At 58.7% G+C, this 1,211-nt stretch overlaps 1 protein-coding gene across 1 annotated transcript in view; it reads right to left on the bottom strand.

Moving 5' to 3' along the window:
- Nucleotides 1-1,211, bottom strand: part of GOLT1A (golgi transport 1A) — a 42,232-nt gene that overhangs the window by 5,039 nt on the left and 35,982 nt on the right. The window contains exon 2 of the mRNA XM_006771986.2: nucleotides 214-305. Coding sequence (XP_006772049.1) covers nucleotides 214-305 — 92 coding nt within the window. The remainder of the gene's footprint in view (nucleotides 1-213; nucleotides 306-1,211) is intronic.

Raw genomic sequence — 1,211 nt, 5'->3', positions numbered from 1 at the left:
TCTCACCCCTCCCGGCCTCACCCAGAGCTGGCGTGAGAATCCAGGTCCTCGGACTCCCTGCCCAGCGGGGCCTGCTGTCCATCCCCAGCCACCCTGCCGGCCCAGGCTGCTGGCACCTGACCCTGGACGGCCACACGGGAAGGAACTTAGGGCTGACCCCAGCAGTAGAGACCTCAGGGAGGTTGGGAGGGTCCGCAGGGCAGGGGCACTCACGTTTCCGAAGGCCAGGAGCACGGAATCAAAGTACAGGAGCACTCCAAGGAGGATGAAGAAGGCTCCGAAGCCGGTGATGCCCACGCCAATCTCTGCAACAGGCAAGGAGGCCGTGGTGGGAGGGGCTCTGGGGAGAGGCGGGCCTGGGATTTCCCGGTGACCCCCAGACAGGTGCCCTCGGGGGAGCTCTGTGCTCCGGGGGAATGATGGGATGGGAAAGGAAAAATGAGCACCAGCCCCAAAGGGCCCGGAAACCACCAGCTGTCCTGCCTGTTTCTCAAGAGACTGGCCTTCCTGTCTCGTTCCTCCCCTAACTGCCCCTGCCCCGCCTTCCCGGTGAACACCTGTCACCCTGGTTTGGAAAAACAGAAGGCATCGATCAGTTGTGTGCTCGTCTGTCCTCCTGGAGTCCACACCCCAGCCGGCACCGCTCCCTTTCCTCCCTCTCTCCTGCAGCGGCTGCCTCTGGGCCCCACCACCTGTCCCTGAGCCTCTGGTGGGGGCCACAGTGGCCTGCAGTCCTGCCCAAGGTTGGGGCCGCGTGGCAGCGCCCCCTGGTGGCAGTGCGTCTCAGGGCGTCGCTCTTTGCAGCTGCAGGAGTTTGCTCAGAGCCAGTGCAGGACCTTAAGGCCCTTGTTAGGTCAAGGCCTGCATTTTGGACACTTTGATACATATTTCAGATCGCTCCCCTCAGGAAGAGTTGTAACAATAACCGGATATGAAGTTCCTTCTTTTCTTAAACCCTACGCGTAACACAGAATTGTTCATTTTACTTATCTTTGCCATTCTGAGAGTCAGCAAGTGATAATTCATTGTCTCGCTTCATTTTTAAGATATTTTTATTGATTTCAGAGAGGAAGGGAGAGGGGGGGAGAGAGATAGAAACATCATCGATGAGAGAGAATCATGGATCGGCCACCTCCTGAATGCTCCCTAGTGGGGGTCGAGCCTGCGACTCACGCATGTGCCCTTGACTGAAATCGAACCCGGGACCCCTT

The sequence above is a fragment of the Myotis davidii genome, unplaced genomic scaffold (genome assembly GCF_000327345.1).
Source record: "Myotis davidii unplaced genomic scaffold, ASM32734v1 scaffold246, whole genome shotgun sequence".
In the NCBI taxonomy this organism is placed as follows: domain Eukaryota; kingdom Metazoa; phylum Chordata; class Mammalia; order Chiroptera; family Vespertilionidae; genus Myotis; species Myotis davidii.
Note: the sequence above shows the minus strand (reverse complement) of the source record. Positions and strands in the feature narration are given on the sequence as shown.